Raw genomic sequence first — 23,726 nt, 5'->3', positions numbered from 1 at the left:
AGAACAACCGTTGGAAAGTCCTCAACGAGCTAGTGCACTGGTCTCCAACATACTTCACTGAAGTTCAAATGGAAATCTAGGGGCAGGGAGCTTGCTAGAAGAGCCCTCTTGCAGTGACTGAGCAGCTGACTAGAGAAAAATATAAATGTGAAAGCAGGGCTAATATGATTAAAACAAATTGCCTAGGAAAAAAATCTGAAAATATTCAAGCTGGGAAGAACCTTATTTATCTTTCTAATTCAATCTCCTCTTTGACGATATGGAAACTGAAGTGATGTGGAAACTGAGGTCCAGAAAAGTGGAGTGCCTCTTTAAAGGTCACCCACTGTGTCTGTGCCAGAAGAGAGATTATATTCCTGCCTCTACTCTTCCCAAAAGACACCATCATAGCCCAGCTAGTTAAGAAAGACAAAAGCGGTCCGAAGACAAATCTCAACAGCTTTGAGACAATCTACTGGGTAAATCTGTCTTAAGACACAGAGTTCCAAAACTTTAAAATAGCATAACTAAAATTCTCTTGATAAAGGCTTTGCTAAGAGCCAATAAACTTTTTCACTGGGCACCAGTGCTAGTAACATTGACATGTCATCCAAAAGCTTTCCAATTTGCAAACGTGTATGCCAGAATGATGTCATTAACTATGATTTCAGGAGGGACTTACATTTCCTTTGAACATTTTAATTACAAAGATTGACTAAATGATTTGAAACAGGCATTTAAATTTTAGAGATAGATATAATACATTAGGGGGTCAAAGAAATGTGTCTTATAGCCTAGAAAAATCTTTTGCAAAACAAACATTTTTCAATGGGGAGAAGTAAACTCAAGACAGTGGAACAGCATGTTGCTATTACAATTGGTATTTATAGAGTATGCAGTAATACAGGAAAAATATTTGAGTTACTACTCTGAAAAAAAAATCGGAATACAAAAAATAACATATAAACAGAAAACCCCTACAATGTAGAAAAAAATTTTTATAAGAGAAGATTATACATAGAAACACCAGTGTTCAACATGGGTGATGGGACCATGAATTCTTTTCTCCTGCCATTACCAGGTATTTTCTGAATTGCACATAATTAACAATAAATCCCAATTTTAAAAACAAAAAGACTGCAAAATCCAGTTGAGATTTTTGCATAGAGCAAATTCAAGGAGTATGTAAGAGAGTATGCTGGAACACTGTGAGTGGAGTATGTCAGCATCATGTCAGACTCAGACTTTTCATCGCTCCTTACCAGCAAACTTGATAATGCTGCCCCAAAATGCTTTTCAAATAACAGTTTATAACCACTGACTATATAATATTTGACCCACTGAAAAACACCCACCTTGGCTCCCAAAGAAGCCCTGAGAATACTGTGTGTGTGTGCTTAGTCACTTAGTCATGTCCGACTCTTGCGACCCCATAGACTGTAGCCTGCCAGGCTCCTCTGTCCATGGAATTCTCCAGGCAAAAATACTGGAGTGAGTTGCCATTTCCTTCTCCAGAATACAACCGGTGCTGAAACAAGCTGATGAACAATTCTTAGCCCGTTCACACACCTGCCTGTGAGGTTCTGGGATACTAGTCCCGTAACTACTTGGGTTTTGGCAGATGAGACAGGCCAAATTTTTATTTCCCTTCTATTTAATAAAATTTTAAGAAAAAGAAAGAAGGTAATTGATGCCCTCAGGCTGGGCTTAATCTGGCAAAATAATTCCTGACAAAACCTAGGATTTTCCTAAGCCCCTCCAACCATGATTTCTTAGAGTATGTTAGCATTTGTCAAGCCCTTTCAGGAAGCTGATACCTTCAGCATGTAAGAGCCATGTTTTGACCAGAGCTCTGCCTCTTATTCTCTTGCAAGAAAGAGAATAGCAAACAGCATCAGACATTGTTTTTGATGTCAGCAAGCTTCACCACAGCACTAGAGAATAGAATGGGTATGCAGGAAGACAAAAACAAGGAAAAGGTATGTCCCCAGGCTTCTTTTTTGTAGCAACTACACAGGTTTCAGTTGAATAACAAATTGTCCTGGAATTCTTGGCATTGGAGCAAACATGTCAGCTCCCTGGTTACACCTTCGTCACTGCTCAAAGTACCATACACTTTAACCTTCCTGCTCTTTCCATAGGCCTGGGTTTGTCCTGTATCCAGGAAACTTTATATGTTGTCTAAACTGAGCATCCCAGCAGGCTGCAAGGCAGATTCAGAATGCTGGCCAGTTTCTACCTGGATCCACACCACCAAGTTGTTACTCAGCCTGCCTGTGCAGAAATAGGAGCCCAGCCACGTGGCTGACAGCTTTTTTAACTGCTACTCTCAGCAATGAGGAACTTCCCCAGCAGACAAGATTCAGAAGGGAACTAAAAAGGAAGCGCATCAAAATTTACCGAAGAGGATACACAGGTTTAACCAGATACTCAGGCCAATAAGCCCTCAAGGTTTCAGAGAAGCCAAGAGGAGCTAAAAGGCTAGGTGTTGCTGACCTGACCTCGAGCCCTTGGGACCTCAGGTCACTTGGCCAGGATGTCACACAGAACTAGACCCCACTCCAGGTCTGCCTCCACATCACTAGATTCTCCTAAGAGAGTTCATACTTTCTCCAGGGAGAAAGCTATCACAATGACTTAGGTAGCACCTAAGTCATATCACCCAATGCAAAATATATATGAAAAGAGCAAGGTGCAGAGTGTAAATTATGACACTAAGTGTGGAAAAATAAGAGAGAGCAGGTAGGAATACATCCATGCTGAAGCCATCTCTGCAAGGGAACAAACCTGGCAGCACCAACTATACCTGGAGTGGGGAACTAAATACCTTTGCAACTTTCGAATTTTGAATAACATGAAATATAACCTTCAAAGAATAAATTAAAGGCAAATGCATAATGCTATCATCTTATTATTTAAAAAATGCTCTGTGACTGTGTGTGTATACAAAAAACATTCTGGAAGAATACACAACTGTTAATAATGGGTAACTCTCGGGGAATGGGACGAGGGACACAAAGGGAGACTTTCAGGTTTTATACAGTTTGTGCTATTTTGTTTCCAAAAGGCAGTACAGTCAGCCCTTTGTATCTACAGGTTCCATATCTGCAGATTCAACCAACCACAGATCAAAAATTAAAAAAAAAAAAAAAAAGAAAAAAAGAATTCCAGAAGTTCCAGAAAACAAAACTTGAATTTGCTGTACAGGACAACTTTGTACATACCATTTACATTATATTCACAACCATTTACATTGCACTAGGTCCTGTAAGTAATCTAGAGATGATTTCAAGTACATGGGAGGATGTACATAGTTACACCCACTTCATATGAGACTTGAGCACCTGTGGATTTTGGTATCCATAGGCCCTGGAACCAATCCCTTGTGGATACTGAGGGATGACTGTACTACTTTCGTAATTTTTACTTAAAAAAAAAAGAGACATCTTTAAGAACGACAATCTCACCTCAAACAAGAATTTCTAAATTCCTGCAGCATTTTCTCTGTCTCCTGTTACTCAGTCACATCCTATCTTGTATGACAACTATTTGTGTATAAGACTTATCTCCATTAAATGCTGGAGCAAATGCCACTGAAGCCTGTCTACCACTTAAGCTGCACTTTCCAAGGACAAAATTCTGTGGAGAAGAACTGATAAGGAATAAAACAGTAGTCAAAATGTCAATAAAGCAATTACACAAGAACAAAATGATCAAATTAAGAGTGAACAATAATTTTGTATTAATTAGCATAAAACTACTAGCAATGGGGAACCATGACCAAGGCAAAACAACACTGAAAACAAGAGTCCTTCCCAGAAAGTGTGGGAATTCCAATAATCTGCATGTGCACATGTGCTAGGAGTTTTATAGAATTGCCAAGCCAAGTATGGCCACCAGATTTCTCAGTAGAATTCAGTAAATTTCTATTAGAGGTCCAGTTCTTTGTTTAGGAAAATTCCAGGGTAGCTTGAGTATTAAAAGTGAAGCTCCCTCTTGGACAAGTCCTGAAGGAAAAAATAGAACCCGAATTTCTCTGTAAAATAAAAGCAGAGGTCAAGTGAGGTGGTCCAAAAGAAAGGATTCAATACTAGATGGACTGTCCTGAGAAGAGATAGACAGCCACCCAGAAATTCTGGGAAGCAAGGGCATCTTAATTTGAAAAGCTATTCTCTCTGAAGTAATATAATCCCTCCTTGTTGTGTCTAAGAGACTGTTACACATTACCACCCTGATGTGGGTATGTCCAGAGCGGGTAATCCAGGCTGGAGCAAACGGGGTGGAAGGATCCCATAGGTCCACAATTCTTGACAACACTCTAAAATTCTCAACTTGAGGGCCAGATTTATTCTTCTATCTGAAACTGAAACAATAAATGGACAAATATATGAAAAAATTATTTTAGATGGTACTATATGAATGATAGCAAACTGTTAAGAGAACTGCTGATACATGGGAAGGAGAAAAGTCGAAAAGGACAAACACAGAGAGGGGATCCACATGACTAGAGATAGAAAAACCAGAAAGGTGGCAAGAAACATGAACATCTTCCTCACCCCCTGAGAATCCACGAGAGATACAAGGACTGGGGTAGAACTGGATTTTTCACAGCACAAGGCCTGGAGAACTCTCTCTCTGTTTGAGGCGGATACCTGAATGCCCTTCTCTACCCTCTCCATGTCCAATCAGTAAGCAAGTCTTGTCAGTTACAGCTTGAAAATCCATTTAGAATCCAACCATTTCTCATCACCTCCACTGCTACCACTCTAGCCAAAGCCACTACCAGTTCTCATCTGGACAACAGCAAGAACCTCCACTCCTTCCTGTTTCCAATCTCACATGCCCCCAAATCCCCATCTCAGTCTATTTTCCACACAGCAGTCAGTCAGAGAAACATTTATCACCTGACAGAAAAGGACAGTTACTTGTTTATTGTCTGTCTCCCTTCTAAAAGGTAACCTCCATAAAGTCAAGGTCTTCTATTTCTGTTCATTGCTTATATGCCCAGAGACTAGAACAATGCCAACATATATATAACTAGCATCAAATCAATCTTTCGTAAATGAACTACACAAGTTGTTACAGAACTATACACCACATATCTCTAGGAAATGAGTAAAAGAACTGCACTTTGTATCAGTCTGTGGGCCTTCAGGAGACCCAAGGATCTGCAAATCACACCACCTCGCTTTGTTGCCCATCACTAAATCTGCAATGGACTGTAGATAATGCTCACCAAATGAATCAACAAAAGGAATATAAAATAGATCCAATATCGTATATACTGCCTAGGACTGACTGGCCTTGGCAGAATATGGATACAGCCTTTAACTCGTGGCACAGAAGTAAGACTGGTACAGAGTAAGAATTTATAAACGATATCAAGTCTAAAAGAAAACAAACTATTTCACATGAACCTAGCAAATTCTGTGCTAACAGAATACAAGGACCACAGATACGATTACCCTTATTTTTATCTTCAAGAAATAACATAATTTTAGTTATCTACATCTCTACTAGTTTGTAAACAAGCCCAAGTAACTCAGTGGTTTACCTGTTCTACTAGAGATATATACATTAAGAAACATCTGGGAGGCACAAAGGAGGAAGTTATCATCCTTACCGGACGAGACCAGATGGTCAAGGAAAGATTTATGAGAAAGATTTCATAAGGAAGAGTTTACCAGATGAGAAAAAACACATTTGAAGAAGGCACAGTCTGTTTCAAAGGAATAACAGGCTTCCAGAGTTGTTCCTAGGAGGGAGTTAACAAACAATGGAAGGATTCTGACAAAGGACAGAAAAGAGCACTTTTCCTTTAAGGACCGAGCCTATGCTTTTAAAAGCTCCTGGACTCTCCTCACAGTACCCACTTCCCCAATAAGATGTGACCTCTAAAGGGGCTCGACAGATGTAGAAACATCAAATAACAAAAAATCGGGGCTGTGGGGAAGGAGGGGAAAGACAAACTTTTATTCCAGTTCAGGTCACTGGAAGACTTAACACATGCCCTGCTCAGCATTCCATTATCTACAGCACCAACAAGGGAAGAATCTGTCTGAACAGCAGCCCTGCCTGAAGCCGGCTGATGGCCACTGTGAGGTTCCAGTCAGTCAAGTCTCTTCCTCGTCAGGCGGTTCATGAGGCTTCCCCACTCACAGTGATGGGCTCCTTAACTCTAAATTCATTTTGCACAGAGAAGAGGAAAGAATCTGACAAGAATCTGATCATTCCAATTTAATCCATGACTTAAATCTCTCAGTATTTAACTATGTTTATTTTATGATTAAAATAGAAAAAGAGAGGTGGGATAAGGGCAACAGAAATTATACTGCGCTGATACAGAGGCTTAAATTCTAGTCAGAATTAAGGTCCATACTGAAGGTCAACCATCATACTGATGGTTCCAAAGAGTCTGGTTGAGACATACATGAGTTGAGTCTCATTATTAGCCACGATAATATAGGAAAACAACTCTCAATGAAATCGGGAGTCCAAACTTGTCAGGCATGCTCTGTCAGGCACGGGTAGGAAAAAGCCTGAAGAAATGGATTCTCTCTATGCCCCCATGACAAAGACGGCTCCTGGTTTGATGGAAAAAGCAGCTTAGGTTCCCAGATGGTATCTGCAGCTCAAAGCCAAGTTTAGCACTGGAATCGGGTAGAGAACTTGGGTGAGACGGGCACCGTCAGGGGCTGGTCACTGGACTTGACTTCCACACCCTGGTATCTTCGTATTGGATTTGCTTTGTGCACCTGTAGAGAAAAATATAATTACCATTGATAAGGATGTTAGAGAACTACAGTTATGGGTGTTTTTCTTTTTCTTGAGAACATTTTTGTATAGTATTGCACATCCCAGTCACTAATTAAGAGAAGGGGGGAAAAGGCAACACAGTCTAGCAGCAAAGCATTAAGAGCTCTGGAGCCCAAGTAGATTTCATTTCTATTATTTTTTAAAGATAAATTTTTTTTTAAAATGTGGACCATTTTAAAGTCTTTATTGAATTTGTTACAATGTTGCTTCTGTTTTTCATGTTCTGGTTTTTTGGCCATGAGGCATGAGGGATCTTAGCTCTCCAACCAGGGACTGAATCCTCACCCCCTGCTGCACTGGAGGGCACTGGACCACCAGGGACATCCCCCCAGTAGATTTCTGTTCTGGTCTTGCTGGATTTCTCAGAGTGCACCTCCAGTCTGACTGTTCAGTACTGAGGTATAATGGGCGTGTACTCGATTGCATCAGAGGGGAGTCACACCTTAAGAATCTGCCAGAGTAGAATCTTAATTTTACTGAGTCTTAATATTCACCAAAAGCATGGACTTTAAAGCAAACAAACAAGCAAACAAAAAACTAGGAAGTGTTGCTGGGAGAAGGCATGGTCCCATCCGTTCTTAACCCTGAATCAAACCAGATTATTAAAGAGCTCTACAATATGGATAATCACAAGAGGCAGGACTCAAGAGGTGAAGAAAAGTCAAAACACTTGAGGCTGGCTTTGTGAGTGTATCTGGACTGAGGATTATATATACGTATTTTTTCATCTAATCAGCAAATGGTAGCTTGGTTTTGTCAAGAAGCTATTCCCTTTAATATTTTGTCCCTAGAGCCTTCCTTGGCATTGTCACCTCTACCAACAGCTATATCAACTGCTCGCTTAGCTATTTTAGACAGAATCTTAATAAGTTCTTTATTTCCACAGTCATCCTTTTATTACACTAACCATTTGAAGTTCCATCTAAAACGTTCCTCATTAATGCAGTTCATGTGGCTTGCTACCGTCTTAGTGAAAGGGTCCTTACGGTGAATTAAGCTTTCTTTTTGGATAACTAATATTTAAATCATTATCTAGTGATAGGATGGAACGTCACCTGGATTATATGCACTGTAACTCCAAGGAATTTGAATCAAGAATTAGGAGGAAAATGAAAATACAGTTGTCACACAATTCCATGTCCTTCCTTACCTATATATTCTAACTGTAAAACACATTGGTTTCCTTATTATTCCTTAAGCCTTAAGGCAATAATAAAAATAAGTTAAATAAAGAGTCCTGGGACTTCCTTGGTGGTACATTGGATAGAAGTCCCCCTGCCAATGCAGGGGACATGGGTTCAATCCCTGGTCTGGGAAGATTCCACATGCCGTGGAGCACAACTACTGAGCCCAAGTGCTGCAACTACTGAAGCCCATGGGCCTAGAGGCCATGCTCTGCAATAAGAGAAACCACCACAATGAGAAGCCTGCTCACAGCAATGAAGACCCAGCACAACCAAAAATAATTTCTTTAAAAAGTCCTACAAATGTGTTATTGTGCACTGGCATAGCATGTGATGTTCTCTTTAGGAAGAAATTCTGACTGAATCTAGGATCAAAGAGAAATATATTTTTAAAAATAACTAGTTTGTTTATATCTCTCGACCATGATAAGTTTTGCAACTGACAGGTTGGTTCCCACAAAGGGCCAAAATTATAGTATAAACTTAGGAGATCCATGGATCACAATATACACATCTTTAGCCTTGTTCACTTGACAACTTTGTCACCACCCTTGGTTTGTATGACTTCTTGGTTTCACTCATCTTCAATGCGTCCTTGGAGGTCACCTTAGCTCTCTTCTAGAACAAGGCAAGGTACAGATAAACAAAACAGATGCAATCATGGATTAGTCAGCACTTAGGCTGCCTAGTTACCAGTTCTTTCCGTAGTCTGGCCAACTCCTCCTTCTGCTGCTCTTCCTCCTGCTGCCTGGCTTCCTCTAGCTGCTGGGCTTTCAGGGCCTCCACCTCAGCCATTCTTTTCTCCAGCTCCTGCCGCTCCTTGGCTCTCTTCTCTGTCGCCAGCTGAAAAGGTTCCTGAACTAGAGAACCAGAAAGGCCCTCTGAGTACAGAAACAGAGAAAATATTGGTGCACAAGCACGACTTGTGGAACCCTAGCCCCATAGACCCAGCAAGTGTACAGAGACGCATCGCAACAGAAAGGCGGAGCTCAAAGGAAGCCGAAGCGGGAGAAAGGTGAAGTATACCACATACAAAAAGTCCTCAAATTTTCAGGGTTGTAAGGGCCCCTATAAATCATCTAATTAGGAGAAAAGCAACACCCATACAGATAGTGGCTTGCTCAAAACTACACAGAGACTGAGAGACAGATTTAGGAGAAGAATCCTACTTTTCTAGAAATGCAGCTCAGTTCTTAAAGGAATCAAATGTTTTCTATCTAAGACTAGCTTTATGGTGAAGTCCAGAAAGAAGTCCTGGCTCTTCCCTCCTTACTTGCTACTCTCTGGGCTGGGAAGTAAAATTGTTGAAATGCCAGCTGCCTCCACCCAGACGCTGTTCTGCTACATTCAACAAAGATCTAAGGAAGAAATGCTAGATCTCTATACTCAAATGCTTCTGGTTGACACAGCACTGTACTGACACAACTCAGTCCTAGGAAGTCTCACAATTCTTCCCCAATCCCTCAAGAACACATAAAATACTACCGATAACGGATTTTTTTTCTCGCTTAGGAACAAAAGGCTCCTGGGAGATGACAGTGTTTGGACGAGCCTTGAAGCAAGCTGCTTCTTTCTGCTGTTTTAGTTCTTCATCCAGCTGTAAGAAAGAAAATCTGTCAGACAAGCAACCACCAACTTTCCATAACTACCACCTCAATTACTCAAGTTTGAATGTTTCTGAACGGTTTCATCTATAAAGATAGCAGGTGATTATTAATCAATACCATGTGAACACAATGACCAAAATCCAGACTGTAAAATCTAGAAAGGACAAACAATCCCATTTATTCAACATATAAAATGCACATAGAGCAGCCTATAGATGAAAAGGGATTTAGAGATTTATCAAACAAATATAAAATATGGATCTTTTCTCAATCCTGATTTGAACAATTCAACCGTTTTAAAAATGAGAGATAGGGGCTATATGAATGCTATTTGTCACTATTAAGAAATTACTCTTAATCTTTTTAAGTGTGATAATAGCATTGGAGTTATGAAATTCTTTTAATCCTTACATTTTAAAGTTACACACTGAAGTATTTTTGGATAAAATGAGATGGCACCTAGGATTTGCTTCAAAATAATCTTGTATAGGCAGAAATATCCAGTATAGAGATGAGTAGGTAGAAAGTTAGATGAAATAAGATTTTCCATGTTTTGAGCACTAGAAAACAAGGTGACAGGTTCATGAAAGTTCATTATACTATTCTTTCTTTTATATACATCTGGAAAACTTAAAAAACCTTTTTATTATGGAAAATACCCCCCACATTCTATGTCATGATTGCTTTCAAAGCAACAGCCCTAAGTTCTCCTAGAGAACAGTGCCAACAAGGGGCCTAGGTTTAGTAACTTAATCAATCATATCTCTTGGGCTTCAACAGGGAAGACTTTCTACAAAGATCAAGCCAGAGCCCCTTTTGGACAGATTTCAAAATAAGAGATAATATCAATACTGACAAACTTAGGGATTCAGGAGATTTTTTTCCAGACAAGGCAGAATTAGATCCCAACTAAACCAGCCAACAACCAATTAACTGTTTTAAATCACCTATCATCTATAAAGAGCAAATAGCATACTATGTTGAGAAAAAATACTCTATTGAGAATCTATTCTCACCACAGTTTCTTATCAAAGCACCAACAGAAAAAAGTGAATATTTAATGAACAAGTCTAATAGATGAAATAGATGAGATCTTTAAGAATCTCCTGTCACAAAAAGTCTATCAGCTCTCACATTCTCCAGATGATCACTTACAAACTTAAGCTTGCAGACCAAATCCAGCTTGCAATGTCTTTTTATACAGCCCTTAGGCTAAAGATGGTTTTTATATTTTTAAAGGGTTGAAACATACAACATGTGACAGAGACCATATGTAATCTATACAATCTATAATACTTAATATATGGTGTTTTACAGAAAAAGTTTTCTGACCTCTGACTACAGTGAGAGTCCCTAAAACAATCCAGTGTGTTAGTTCCCAGATGAAGCCTGGTGTAGCGGGTCTACCTACTGTAACAAACCAACAGTCAAGCAATTCACATTTTAGCTGCTCTCCCCATCCCCACCTGGTGCTTCCAAGTCTGTGCCTTCAGGGCACCTCTTCTGTCTGTCTCCAAGCAGAATGGCTCAACCTGGGTAGTATTCTTCACCTTCTTTTCTGGCAGGTTAATGGTGTCAAAGTGAGGCAAAGGATGTGCCTTGAACTTGGGCACCTAATAGAAAAGAAAATGTAAGATTTAAGATAAGGCCTTTCTAGTCAGAAAGCCACAGCTGCTCCAGAATATTTGGATGAATCTGAAAAATATGAAAGGCAAGTTTTCAAACCAGCATGGTACAGAAAACTAATAGGCTCAAAAGGAAATCAAGGTTTTCCTCCCAATTTTGCCAATAACTACCAGCATGATCATGGGCAAGTCACTTAACTTCCTTGTGCTTAACTTCCAGAACGGTTATTTAAATTACTTGCCCTATTTATACTTCATAAGGTTCTTAGAGGAATCAAAGGAAATTAGTGATTATACGTTAAAAGTACAACATAAGGAACTTCCCTTGTGGTCCAGTGGTTAAGAACTGCCTTCCAATGCAGGAAACACAGGGAACTAACATGTCATGGGGCAACTAGAGAGCCCACATGCTCTGGAGCACATGAACCACAACTAGAGCCCATGTGTTGCGATGAAGATCCCGCAAGGTGCAACTAAGACTCGATGCAGCCAAATAAATCCAGTTTTTAAAAAGTGCAAGATAAAAAAAAATAAATAAAACAAAAGGTGCAAGATAAAAGATTACCTTTGAGAGATTTAATATTATGCTACTTATAGAAATGGAACACCTACCTCTCCTTTCTGGAGTTCTTTTATTTTCTTCTCTTTCTGTAACTGACGTTCTTTGTCTCGGGAATCAAAAGAAAAAGGGCATACTTCCACAGTTCTTCCCACTGGGATCTGGGGCTTAAAAGGCATTCCAAAATATGGCACAGGTTGAGCTCTTATCACTACTGGCTCCTCCTCTTCCTAAGGGAAAAAATTGCAGTTTAGACAAGACTTCTCACTCTCTCGCCTCCTCTGAATGTGAAGTTAGAAGACAATATATGAAAGAAGTCATATGAAAGAAGGCAAGTCACAACCTCTCAAGTGTCTTAGCTTTCTTTTCTATCAAAGAGGGATACCTACCAACTCACCAACCTACATTTATTAACTCACAGGGGTGAGATCAACGTGAAAGCATTTGATAAATTAACACAATTACTTTTAAAAGATCTAAAATTTTTCACAGGAAGGTTGAAAAAACTAAATGAACTCAAACAGTGTGAGTAAAATGAACAACAGAAGAAAAGTACTAACCAAGTATATACCTTGGCCTGTCTTCTTTGACCCAGCCTCTAGACTCCACTAAAACATGTGACTGGGAGTATTTCCAGTTGCCAAACCCAGAATAGGACCAAGTAAGTTGACTGGGTTCAAGCTGGTAACATAAGATTACTGTGTATTCTAGTTTCAGATGAATCTATAAAAAGGTTTATGCTTGAGATATGCTATAAAATTACCCTAACTCTGGATATTTATAGATAAAAAGGGAGATGTAACAAGAAACTAGCCTGATCAATGACAGTTTATATATTCCAACTTCATGAACCATCACCACATAGTCACCTCTTTAACCCTTGGGTCAATGGAGATAGGACAGGGCAGATGTAACTACTTTGTGTGAATTTTAAAAATCCTTCACCGAATGATGACAATAGTAGGCAAAATAGAGTATAGGTCTTAAAAAAAGACTTATTTTCCAATCCAATGGAAACAATCCTAAGTCGTTACGACCAGTTACCACTGAAAGCCAAAATGACTCATCATTGTCATTCAGTTGCTAAGCCATGTCCAACTCTGAGACCCCATGGACTGCAGCACACCAGGCTTCCCTGTCCTTCACTGTGCCCCAGAGTTTGCTTAGATTCATGTCCACTGAGTTGGTGATGCCGTCCAACCATATCATCCTCGGTTGCCCCATTCTCCTCCTGCCCTCAATCTCCCAGCATCAGGGTTTTGTCCAATGTATCAGCTCTTTGTATCAGATGACCAAAGTATCAGAGTTTCCACTTCAGCATCAGTCCTTCCAATGAATATTCAGGGTTGATTTCCTTTAGGACTGACTGGCTTGAACTCCTTGCTGTCTAAGGGAGAGTCTTCTCCAGCACCATAATTCTAAAGCATCAATTCTTCGGCACTCAGCTTGCTTTATGGTCCAACTCTCACATCCATATGTGACTACTGGAAAAACCACAGCTTTGACTAGACAGACTTTTGTTGGCAAAGAGCTTCATACACTTACTACTTTGTTCTTGGAAGAGCAAAAATAGATGATCAATCATGCATACCCATTGTTAAGACAACTCCAGGCAAGAATGACTGCCTTTGAACTCCTCTCTGTTTAAGAAAGAGTAATGCTTAGATTTGGAGACGGGCATGGTAACCCTCTCCAGTATTCTTGCCTGGAGAAACCCATGAACAGAGGAGCCTAGTGGGCTACAGTCCATAGGACTGCAGAGTCAGACACAACTGAAGTGACTTAGCATGCACGCAGTGCTTAAATTGATTATGCAGAAGGAGTAAAGATCCCATCCTAGGGAATCACCTCATCTTCTTTGGTGGGCATTCTGATTCTGTTCTTCAGAGCAAAGGCTGGTGACTTTGGAACAGTGATTGGAAGCTCTTTCTTTTCAGGAACACCCTGAAGGGAGTAAGCAATTCAATTAGATATCCCAGAGCAATCTCAACTAGGTTATGTGATGAAATTAATACTTTTCTTAGAACTTCATGTATCAGAAATCAAAAAAGGCTAGTTGTTATTTATCCACCTAACACAGGTATGTATTAGTACTCCCAAAGGTGGATTAACATGACAGAGATCAGCAAAAAATATAGTTTGAGTTGTATATTCAATAAAAAATGAAACTCATCAAAATCTTTTTTGGTATTCTTGAAAAATACCACAAAATAAACTAACATCAATATTTTATTGTTTCTCTCCCTTTTATACCCCAATCCCTTAAAAACAAAATCAAAAAGGATTTCCAAATGTTAACTAGAGACAGAATATGGTTCATTCTCCTAAACCTATTTCACATACAGCTCTACAATAAGAACTTATATTTTAAAATGTTACCCTCAAAAGGTGAATGGAAAAAAGCACTGGGCAAGGTCTAGCTTAATTTCCTTTTGCCAAATAACTGGACAAAGAGCAAGAAGTTACCAAAGATACACAAGAGGCTTAATCTCAACAATTTTAGAAACTATAATCAGGCATTTTTCACCTAAAAGATTGAGTAATACACTTTAAAGACTGATTAATACCAGTGTTGGTTGGCATGTGACGAGAAGTGGGCAGTCACATACAGCTGGGTGAGGTACAGGACACAAGCTGGTACAATCTTTAGGAATTAGCTATTAAACCTTTAAATGGTCATACTCTTTCATCCAGTATTATACTCTAACATTTGATCTCTAGTTTAGTTTTTAGCTATATTTCAATATAACATTTTTAAAAAGAATAAAAACAACTGGTTAAATCCTTTCTTAAATTGTGGTGCATATCCACACACTAGAATATTATACAGTCATCAAAAAGAATAAAACAAATCTTTATTACTGACACAGAACAGTATTTATAATATTGAGAGAGGAGGGACAAGTGGCTGAAGCAAAAAATATTTTGTGTTTTTAAAATGTACATGTAGAAAGACAAATATGTGCTATCACTCATATGTGGAATCAAAATTTTTTAAATAATATAAATGAACTTATTCACAAAACAGAAACAGACTCACAGATCTCAAAAATAAACTTACGGTTACCAAAGGGGAAACAGGGGCAGAGGGGTGGGGGGGGGGGGGGGCAGGGATAAATTAGGAGCTTGGGATTAACACATACACTACTATATATAAAACAGAAAATCAACAAGGACCTACCATATAGCACAGAGAACTCTACTCAATATTCTAAAATAACCTATATGGGAAAAGAATCTGAAAAAAAATGACTATATGTAGATAACAGAATCACTTTGCTGTATATCTGAAACTAACACACTGTAAATCAACTATACTCCAAAAAAATTTTAAGAAGTCAAATTAAAAGATACCTGCATATACACTACAAATAAAACAAAAAATATATATAATTAATCTAAGCATAGAAAATAAAATATGAAAAGAATACCAAACTGTCAACTCTCACATCTCTTTGAGCGCAGATTAAAAGAGGCTTTTAATCTCTATATTCCTTAATTCTTATACATTCAACTCCTTGGAAGATTTTCCTGCTTTGTGATTCCAAAACACTGCCAACATTTCAAATCCTTTCTGACTGAATTATGTGTATCATACTATGCACGTGATTCAAAACTAATGTATTTTAGAAAGCTGTTCCATAAGTATTTTCTAACTCTGCTAGAGTTTACCCTCTATCATGAATCTGGTGATCTCTAGGGCTGTTGTTCTGCATAAAGTGTATGACCAGATCAATTTTTAAAATATCTTAAAGACATCCTCAGTAACTCCTTATCTGTTACACTCACATCCATATGCTTCCCCCATCAGCTCTCTATTCCACTTCTCTAACTCTTCACTGTTATGCCATAGGCCACACTATCTATTGCCTATACTATTCCACCAGCCCACTAACAGCTTTCAGCGTCTCATCTCATTCTTCGAGTCCATCTTCTTATACAGTCAAAAGATCTGATCATGTTACTTCCTGATTTAAAATTCTTTAATGGCTCCTAATGTCTACTTACAACAGTATAACATATTCCTTAGCATGAAGGACAAGGTGCTTCATAATTTGGTACCCTGCCTGACTCTCCAGGCATGTCTCCTGTCTCTCTTTAGGCACCACCTTCCAGCCACAATGAACTACTGGCAACTGCCAAAATTTAACACTGGTTCTCATACCACTCCAATATTCTTGCCTGGAAAATCCCATGGACGGAGGAGCTTGGTGGGCTACAGTCCACGGGGTTGCAAAGAGTCGGACACGACTGAGCGACTTAACTTTCAACTTTCTAACTTTATGTCCTCTCTGAAATGCTCCAGCTGCTGGGAAGCATCTAATCTTTCTTTTCAAGCCTCCACTAAAGCATCTCCTCTCTTATAAAACCCTTCAACAGATCACTCCCTGAACCTACTGACGCCACTCTCCCTTGTACATAGTCTATTATGGTACCTAAAAAAAACTTCATTGCAGGACTTCCCTGGTCGTCCAGTGGTTGAGAATCCACCTGCCAATGCAGAGGAGACAGGTTTGATCTGGGATGATCCCACATGCCACTGAGTAACTAAGCCTATAGGTCACAACTAGTGATGAACCGGAGCTCCCTAGAGCCCGTGCACCACTAGAGAAGAGCCCCCATTCACATCAACTAGAGAAAGCCTGTGCACAGCAACAATAAATAAATTTGTTTTAAAAAACCCCTTCATTGCACTTGTTGATTTAAGATATTCATCTCCTCCTGCTATGAGTGCTTTGAGAGTAGGGACTGTTATTCCATCAATCTCTAATACCTAACAGATCTTGGCTAGTGTAAGGCATTCAGTAAATGTTTGTTGAATGAATACTGTAAGCATGAATAACAGAATTTATACCTTGGACTTGAAGACTCTTGGACTCTTATACCTTGGGAGACACGTCTTAATCCCAACAATGCTGCAACTGCTCCAAACATGTTTGGAATGTCTTTCTTGGAGTGGCCTTCAAAGTCAGTTTTAGGGCCAGCCAAGGCAGTTGCTCACTCTTTAGTTTTAACTAAGCAATATTGTTTCCAGCTCTATTATTTTGGACTACTCTGGAGTTTTAGTTCTGAATGACTTTAGACCAACTCCTAAAAGCTAATTAATCTTTAAAGTATCAAGACCTGGTATTGTTGAAGAGATCCAAAAAACTGCCACAACATCCAAGACAAGTGGCTTTTCCAAAGTGGTTTGTACACTATCAATCTTTGGAAAGAATACATACTCTCTCAAGGTGACTACTGTAAAGGGGAGCTTCAATCTGCTGTGAAAAGTTGTCACACACTTTCCAAAGAAAATCAGAATCACTAGTATAGTATAATTTAATACAGAACTTATAACCAGACTGACAAAAGTTTATGAAATGGGTTTTCATCTAATGCTTACCAGAAAAGAACAAAAATCTGTTGTTCTACATCCTGGACAGGTGGACACCAGCCTGGAGCTTGAACACAGCCAGGACAGGTGGAAATGGAAAGAACACTGAACAAGAAGTCAGAGGTCTGTTCTAGCCCAGCTTTCATTCCAATCTGTAGAATGTGTCCGTGGTTTTTTTTCTTTTCATAAAAATAATTGAAATAAATATCTGAGAACTCATTTAGTTCTAAAATAATTCCTCATTTCCTAATTTTCCCCTCTGTTTGCATCCTCCCAGCAGAGAGATGTGCATTTAAAAAGAAATCTCTAACAAGTAAGCCAGGAAAGAGATATTTATATGAGTGGGATCAATCCTCTTATTACTTAGGGGAGAAGGAAAGGTGATTTATGAAAATCAACTTTGCAGCAACTATTTATCCATACCCCATCTCCACTGCAATCAAAGCCAATAGGGGGCTCATTCAGAAATAGAGATAAAGAAACCGGGTTTCTAGAAACAGAGAAAGCTTCTTGTTTTACTGTATTAAATTATTTTTAGTTATAAGCTCCCTGCGGGTAGAGATACTGCCATTTGCATTCCTTTGCATTCTCTACAGCACCTACAAGAAGTAGTAATTGTTCAGGGAACATATGTTGATTAGTATTACTGTCCTTATTTGTCTATATGCCAATCTGCTCTTTCAGACTGTGAAAGCTTTGAGGATGAAGGCTGTGTCTGATTTCATTCGATTCCCAGTGTCTAACACAGGCTGATGGATTTCAGCTTGTATTGACTCTTACAGAGTTGTTCAATACCCCAGTGCCTATGCTATGCTTAGATGCTGGGGAAGCGGGAGTGAACGATACAGATAGACATGGTCCTTACTATCTGGGAGCTCACATTCTAGTGGAGGAGAGAAAAGACAATGAAAAAGTAATAAACCAAGTATTTCTTGATTTTCACAAGTGCTCTGAAGAAACCCAACAGAATATGGAGCTGAAGGGATGGGGAAGCTCTGATAAGAAGCTGAGGGAGGGTATTTCTAAAGAGGTGAAAAATGGGTATAAGTGGGCAACGTGGATGGATAAAAGAAACATTTAGGAAAAGCAGCCCGGGATGGGATGTAAAGGGTGAGCATGTTTCCCTAAGGCAGATATACCCCATGTGCCCTGGGACAAGTTATCAGGCCTGTCCCAGAGCAATTAGGAAATTACCATGAAGCAATGTTATCTCAGGGACCATGAAAAAAAAATTTTTTTAAGCCTGCTGGTCTCCCCAAGTCCCTAAAATATCACTGCTAAAATTACTCACTGGCCTCACTGATACCATATCCACCTCTGTGGAGCCCCAACTCCCCACTAGATGTCGGCACCAAGTTCACATTTCACACCCCGGAGCTCAAGGCTTTCATCACTCCACCTCGGCCCAAGAGCCCTTTTCTCATCCCTGCCTCAAGGCCCACTGCTGCCCAAGCCCATCTCTCATCAGCCCCGTTGTCTCCTTGCCACCTATCAACAAGTGGGAGAGCACAAGAAACACTCTAAGGACACAAGGAAAGAGAGCTTCAGCATCGAGGGGACACAGATGGAGACAAACAGCGGCAGACAGACAGCTGCACCCAGGCTCTGGAGGCATGTTCTTCTGCTTTAAGTAAGAGTCCAGCAACAAAAGTTAAGACAGCTAACTTCAGTTCTGCCACCAACTTTTAAAAATGTTCCTATGGGCAAGCCACGTTCTTCCTTCAAAGAAAGCCCCCCTTTTCTAAAAAATGAAGAGAGTAGAAGGAATAAATATATCTATGACTCCTTCAATGCTTTGTTTTCTCTAGAATCCAAAAGTTGAAGTCCCTGGAAATTTCAGTAGGGAAAGAGCTGAAAACAAACTCAAAACTGCACTTGCCAGAATAAACAATGATAACAGCACTGTGAGGTAGAGAAACACAGTGTTTAAGGAGATGACAGGTTCAAATCCTGGTTCTGCATACTAGACACCTCTTAGCATCTCTTTGCTAATCTGAAAAGTAGGGACAAAAACAGAACCTATTTCCTAAGAGTTGTTATGAGAAATCAATAAGACAATCTGCGTAAAACGCTGCACCATGTAAGCATGCAACAGTTATTACTATTAACAACATGACTGCTTACTCTGTGTCAGACACTAAGGTCTTCATCCGGGCTCTCTAATCTATGCTGCACCTGACAAATCAAAACTCCAGGGGTGGGGCCCAGGAATCTGTTTATGTAACAAAATCCCAGAGGACTCTGAGGCCCAGTTGATTTGGCAATGACTACCCTACAGCATACCATATCAGTTCAGTAGCTTCTTATTCACCTAGTGTTTTGCTGATCCGTTTATCCAGAACTCACAACAACGCATTACCCGGTACAACACTACTCTATGATCTCACTTAACTAACTCCTAATGAACTCTAGTTACCCTTCCCCACTTACCACTTCACCATAACATTTCTAAATTACAACAAACTGCCAAACCAATTTCCTCAATCAGTGTTTCTAAAAATGGAGTTCAGGTAATACTGGTGATATTTAGGTAGGATGTAGATAGTTTTTTAAAAAATAATCACACATTTTCCTAAGAACCTTTCATTTTAAAAGGTACTTTCTATTTTAATACAAGAGCATGGACCTTTGAACTATATTACCTAAATTCATATCCCAGCTCTGCCATTGGCTACTTTATGATACTATACTGGACTTTCGGTTTCCTAAGAGCAAAATCCACCTCTGACATGTCTCTTTTTCACCCAGAACTCCTAATATGATGTCCTGATCACAGTATCCAAACATGTGTGATTGGGTAGATATGTGGTTGTGAACATGACACTTCTACCAGCTCGCAGGGCTTCACCACTCTTACCACAACATCTTCCAAGATCTTAGTAGGGCAGGGCCTGGAATGAAATTCATAATGTTCCTCTTCCAATTTCTTCTTTGACTCCCGCTCCTGGATCCTTTTCTCAATTTCTAAATCAAAGCCAACAGGCTGAGTAGGTGGCTTCACAGGTGGTTTCTTAGGCAAAATGGGCCCACCTTCAAGAATTCTGGGATCAAGTTCCTGTGCTTTGAATTTGTATCTGTAAGGTGAGAGTTTAAGTGATAACCATATAAAAAATTTTTTTTAATAAAATGAATACTAAACAACAAAGTAGGCCAAAACCAGGGGAAAAAAAAGTAATCATTAAGATTATCCATCATGTGCAACAAAATTCAACTCTCTCCATAGCCATTATCCCTGCCTCGAGAGCAAAGAAAAAACAAGACAGTCTAACATCCCCACCACTGTAAAGATTGGGGTTTCTCTTGTACTTCTTTTGAGAAAAGAAACTCCCCCTTCCCAAAAGAAGAACTAGAAGGGAGAAAGAAGGCTACAGGAGACAACCCCCAGACTTAACTCACATTAAATTCCAGTTCTCTCCACTGGTAACAGTTGTAACCATCCCTTGGGTAGCCATAAAAGGGTGAGATTTACCTAAACCTCAAAGGCCACTCTTTACTGGAATCGTAAATTCTCCCACCCCAACCTCTGATTATTTTTTTTTAACCAGTTTACACTCCAGGACAGCTCCCTACTCCCACTTTCAATCCTTTCATCACAGAGGCAAGGCACAGCCTATGGCTCAAATACCATAATTCCCAAGGCAAGAAAAACAGTAACTGCCCCCCTTACAGAAGTGAAAAGGAAGCAGGCAGGTTCTTGGAACTCTTCCTCAAATACTGCCAGTGGAACTTACTGTTGCTGCTTCTCAAGCTCCTCAGCTTCCAGATCTGCTGCACTTTTGCAGGTCACAGGCCGTGTACGATGTTTGGTTTGCAGCACTGGAGTCTGTGGGTCTCTGCATATTCTGACCACAGATTTGGAGGGTAATGGCACTGTAAACCAAGATCACAGACATTTACCTAGCTAAGACCCCGTTTACCTGTAGGTGCTGACTCAGCTAGGCAGCCCAGAGATGCTAAGCCACAGAGTGGCTGGCCCCTCACACTCAGCTCAGCTCACATCAAGTCAGTCTGACAAACATTCACTATCACTCTTTATTGAGAGGTGATGATAAAAGTAGCCTGTGGGAACTCTGCTATCAACTTCTGAATCTAAAATCCCTTTGTGTCTAATGGATTTCTTATCACTGCAGAGGCCTGCACTTCCTTTCAACTGACAGTGCCAACTATTCTGCATGTTATTGACATATAAGATTTAGGCATTTTAAAAAATGTAATAATTTCCAATATTATGAACTTCTTAAAAGCATCTATATCAAAACATCAAGACTATCCCCCACAGAAAGTCAATGGAAAAAGTAAAAAAAGAAAAAAAAGCTATGTCAAAGCATCAATATTAAGATCATCATCACCATTCACAGAAAATACTATTTGCCTGGCCAGAAGCAACCTTGTCAATTTTCATAATTACCCAGAATGAATTTTCTAATTTAGGCCTTACCACCTAACAATTGGAGATGGAAACCAAATCTACTTATTTTAGAAATAAGCCAGGCTTCAAGTATACATGTAACTATTATTGAGCTATAATAGTCCAAAATTATAAATAAAAATTACTTCTGACTGGAAGTAAAACTCAAGGACCTACATCTCAAAGGAAGAAAAATTGCAGAAAATAATTTTTCTTTCTATTTGCTAGGACCAAGATTCTAAGAGCAGAATACCAGACTCTAAGAGTCATCTATATTTGGAAAGTCATGGTTAATACTTACATTTCCATTAGAATAAAAAAGACTATTTTCATGATATAAAATTTGACAAATGGCTACTAGAACATAATAACATTAGGAAATGCTGTCCTTACAGGAACTAACTCATCTGTTACCTAAAATAGCACTTAACAGTGCCTAGGCAAAGGCAGGAAAAATTTAGACACCTTCAAAGTCAAACAACCAGATTTTGCTTTATCCAGAATACTACCCTGCACTGTTGACAATTAGTTTACACCACACCTCCAATCCTCAAACTTCTTTTAGGAGTTATTTTCATAAAGATAGACATTGTTAGATTAGCTTCCTCTCATCTGTTCACCACCAAATCTACAAATTAAGCAACATTTGCACTCACTGCTCTCTTCTACTCCCCTTTCAAAGAACAATCACCCCACCCATGCTAAGTATCCTTCTCCTACCTGCACAGGGTCTTAACCATTGGTTAACTTTTTTCTCTCCTGTATTTCCATGCCTGGACTTCTCAGCACACAGACCTGCTCTCCCTATCTCGCACTTCCTGTGATTCTTACATTTACATACACATTCACAGCACTCATGATAATCTGTGATGACCTGTTTATCTCACTGAATTACAAACTTGATGTTGAGTAGCACCAAGTCTGTTTTGCTCACTTCTATACTGCCTACATCACACAGAGTGTCTGCTTCGTAGTAGTCAACATTTATTGAATCGATGAACAAAAAGCACACAACATTAAGTGAATAGAAAGCTTTCATTTTCTGTAGATAAGTGTGCACCTGGAAACATGGCAAAGATAACCATGATGTGTCATGACATCTCATGTTACCTTAATTCCCCTCAGCCAGTTACTGACCGGGAGGATCAAGGTGGTTGATGAGTGTAAGGGGACAGACAGCTAGGTGTTTTGAGAAATGTTCAGCTATGGGTACATTTGTTGTCTGCATACAACATATGCCATGCTTTAGTCCAAAAACTAGGATTTCAACTAAAGACAAATTTGTACCTAAGATGCAAGCAAAGGGAATTCTAGGGGAGGCTCCAGCCAGGCATGATACTAGAAAGAAACTTACTAATATCATCCTTCCTGTTCCTCAGGTGGTATCTGGTAGGAGTTCGTTTATGGAATGCTTCGACCTGCTGTGCAAGGGGAACATATGTAGAAGCTGTCTCATCAAATGTTCTTTTCTTTCCTTGTGACAGATTGAAAGGCATAACAACGGTGCATCCCTTAGTCACTCGGGCCTGAAAAGAAAAAATTCATTCCCTAAATGAAATGTTATGGAAGAGCTCAGATCCACCACAAGCCTCAAACTCAGCAGAGGATCAAAAGGAAAAGAATCCATGGAAAGCCAAGATTCTTCTTCTTAAGTTGTCGGTCCTTGAGCATAGGTTATAATCTGTATACTCCCATCTTTTAAAAAGGGGGAGAAAGCATCCAGCACTTAACAAATTGTCTATTCTGTACATAAGGTGATTTTTCCCAAGCATGCTCATGTTTTGAAGCAATCAAGAACAAGTTTTCTTAGAATTAGAAGGGGAAAAAAACTGTACAGGTATCCCACCCCAAGTCATTTAAAAATTTTAACTGGGCTTCTGGATCAGCTCAGGCAGCTACCTGAATCAAATTCTCTTCTCATATCCTACCCCAAAACTGACTAATGAAGAAGTCTACTCCTTGGGTCATTAATTTTTATAAAATTAGTTTCTGACTAGAAGTAAAACTCAAGGACCTACATCTCAAAGGAAGAAGCACAACTCCAGGATTTAAGTCTGCAAAGGACTGACTTAAACAAGAAATAATGGTGGACTTCCCTGGTGGTACAGTGGATAAGAATCTTCCTGCCAATGCAGGGAACATGGTCTTGATCCCTGGTCTGGGAAGATTTC

At 39.5% G+C, this 23,726-nt stretch overlaps 1 protein-coding gene across 4 annotated transcripts in view; it reads right to left on the bottom strand.

The window, feature by feature from the left end:
* Positions 1-6,237: 6,237 nt before the first annotated feature.
* TPX2 (TPX2 microtubule nucleation factor) overlaps positions 6,238-23,726 on the bottom strand; it is a 47,614-nt gene continuing 30,125 nt past the window's right edge. For 3 of the 4 annotated variants that reach the window (XM_043883080.1, XM_043883079.1, XM_043883081.1), the window contains 9 exons: positions 22,910-23,081; positions 20,879-21,017; positions 20,005-20,221; positions 13,619-13,714; positions 11,824-12,000; positions 11,053-11,199; positions 9,465-9,576; positions 8,673-8,860; positions 6,238-6,734 (listed from right to left, as the gene is read on the bottom strand). In XM_043883080.1, the coding sequence (XP_043739015.1) occupies positions 6,624-6,734; positions 8,673-8,860; positions 9,465-9,576; positions 11,053-11,199; positions 11,824-12,000; positions 13,619-13,714; positions 20,005-20,221; positions 20,879-21,017; positions 22,910-23,081 (1,359 nt within the window). In that variant the 3' untranslated portion in view covers positions 6,238-6,623. The remainder of the gene's footprint in view (positions 6,735-8,672; positions 8,861-9,464; positions 9,577-11,052; positions 11,200-11,823; positions 12,001-13,618; positions 13,715-20,004; positions 20,222-20,878; positions 21,018-22,909; positions 23,082-23,726) is intronic. The other variant, XM_043883082.1, reaches the window with a different exon arrangement.

This window comes from Cervus elaphus, chromosome 23, assembly GCF_910594005.1.
Source record: "Cervus elaphus chromosome 23, mCerEla1.1, whole genome shotgun sequence".
NCBI classification, from domain to species: Eukaryota; Metazoa; Chordata; class Mammalia; order Artiodactyla; family Cervidae; genus Cervus; species Cervus elaphus.
The sequence above is the reverse complement of the archived record's forward strand: the minus strand, read 5'-3'. Positions and strand labels throughout refer to the sequence as shown.